Below are 2289 nucleotides of genomic sequence, written 5' to 3'. Positions count from 1 at the left end.
ACGTTTTCGCATAGCCCCCATATAACGATACCACCTATATTCAATAGTTTGATGTTTTTAACTACAGAATCTCAACAGAATTATCTCCAATTTGGTGTTTAAATGTCGTAATAGGCATCACATTCCCGAATTTTTTTAAAATTTAGCGCAGTTTTCAACGGATTTTTATTTTTACCTTTTGTGAGTCCCTTCCAAATGATGGAGCGTATTATAGCTGATTTTTTTGTATTTATTTATTTATCTCATTTATACTACATATAGATACATACACGGATTTATAGATAATTAATTATTTTTCCCATTTTCGTTACTTATTTGAGACCGTTCTCTCCTTGCTTTTCGTATTTCGCAAACAAATGTCACGAAGCCCAACAGTAATCCGAAAAATAACATTACAAAAGCATACTGCAGATATAATAATGACATGGCCCGATTTGGTGGAGCATCCTGGAGGAATCGAATCGTTTGACCCATTATACCATCCCATTTACTGTCCGCCTTGAATTTCTTCAAAATTCCACTGTCGGCGAGATAACATATATAATGGTCGAAATGCTTGACAAAGGCCAAACGATGAGGCATTGTCACAAACATGGGCAAGGTATACAATGGCTCTGGAATATATCTGGCCAAAGGTCTTTTCAAATACAGCTGCTGGTACAGCAGTAAATCGACAGTATCATCGAGGCCATTGTAAATGCTTACCATTTTTAAATTTTTGCGATTAACATTAAATACGGTATTATTACCCAAGAAGAAACGCTTGTAAATAATGGCGGGCAGATTCTCCAATGCCGTGTACATTTTATAATCCAATGAATAGATGTGTATACCCAGGTTGGTGCGGCCAACATCTTCGAGCGTGTTCAAATCGGCTTCATATATCCTCGAGGTATACATACTGGAAAGATTACCGGTATAACAGTTGGTGAGAAATAAGCCAATGCAGAGAAACAACAGCTGCAGCATGTAGGTGAAGAGGGTTTTATCTTGAAAAACCTGGCCCGATATGAAAATCACAATCTGCAGAGCCTTGAATATGGACTCGACAATAAGTCGTCTATGATAATGCAGGACATTGATGACCGTGATTATTGCAGCTAATATGATTAATATTAGGGCCATCATCAGCCACATACCCATGTCGAAGGACACCAGAAGATATAGATTCTGATTGATCTCTTTAGCCGCCGGCACGATTAAATAACATTTGCCAAAATGTATAAAATAACTGCTCTCGTAGTTCTCACTGGCTGTCAAGTGGGTTGGTATGAAGCTAAAGCCACGATTATTCACCAGATCTCGTATGCTATCATCATCAAATTTGATACCCCAGGCATCCACGAATTCCGGTCTAAGAGAGCCATTGTATTGTCGCACAAAATTCTCCACAATCTTGTAATAATATCCCGATCTGATGAGTTGACCATGGCGACTGTGAAAACTAAAGCAACGGGGTGGATATTCGATGAAAGCAGTAGAAATTTCAAATCCGTTGAAATTTAGGGGTCTTAGATTTTGAATTTTTTCAAATGCCATATAATTTTCCAGGCGTATAACAGTTATCTTGGGATAGGGTGTGTAGGTATAGGTGATGTTATGCAACACCAGCAATACCGATAAATATCCATTCTGCCAGCAGTCATGAAAAAAATTTATCAACTGCTCCTCCTCATCATTATCCTCTTTATTTTCCTCATAGAACACAATAATGCTGGTGTAATGTCGTCTCCACAATAACTGATCCATTAGTGATAAGGTTGCATTCTGATTATCCTCATCAATGCGCACCATAGTCAAGATGTTCATATTGAATTCTTTATATAAATTATCTTGAGATGAATTTTCCGAGGTGATTATAATTTTTGGAATTTCAGAATTCACAATCATGTCATGAAATCCCGTTATATTCTTGTGGCCAATATCCACAAACAAATTTATTTCAATATTTTCAATTTTATTAAAATATTCAATTATTTCCAAAGTACTGAAATTATTGCAGTTTGTCGTTTGTTGTAGTTGTAAGAACAAGAAAATTATTGAAAATATCCTTTGACCTTTTTGAAGTCCTTGTGAAGCCATTGCTCTACGGAAACTGATGCCAAAATAGCCTTTGTTTCCTTTTATATGCCCAAATAAAATTGAATCTTTTCATTTCAATTCAATCAAAGAAAAATCGAAAATTGAAATTAAATTGTTGACTTTAGTCTGTTATTATTTCAATTTCATATGAATATATACTATAACGTGTACCATTCGGCCGGTCTTTAATAATTGTCATCCGCTCGT

The 2289-nt window shown here is 35.9% G+C and overlaps 1 protein-coding gene across 1 annotated transcript; it reads right to left on the bottom strand.

The window, feature by feature from the left end:
• Nucleotides 1-285: 285 nt before the first annotated feature.
• Nucleotides 286-1890, bottom strand: LOC101893058 (uncharacterized). Its single transcript, XM_005176142.3, has one exon. It carries the CDS (start codon nt 1888-1890, stop codon nt 286-288), a length of 1605 nt encoding a protein of 534 aa, XP_005176199.2.
• Between the last annotated feature and the right edge of the window lie 399 nt (nt 1891-2289).

Source organism: Musca domestica, unplaced genomic scaffold, assembly GCF_030504385.1.
Source record: "Musca domestica strain aabys unplaced genomic scaffold, Musca_domestica.polishedcontigs.V.1.1 36, whole genome shotgun sequence".
NCBI classification, from domain to species: Eukaryota; Metazoa; Arthropoda; class Insecta; order Diptera; family Muscidae; genus Musca; species Musca domestica.
The sequence above is the reverse complement of the archived record's forward strand: the minus strand, read 5'-3'. Positions and strand labels throughout refer to the sequence as shown.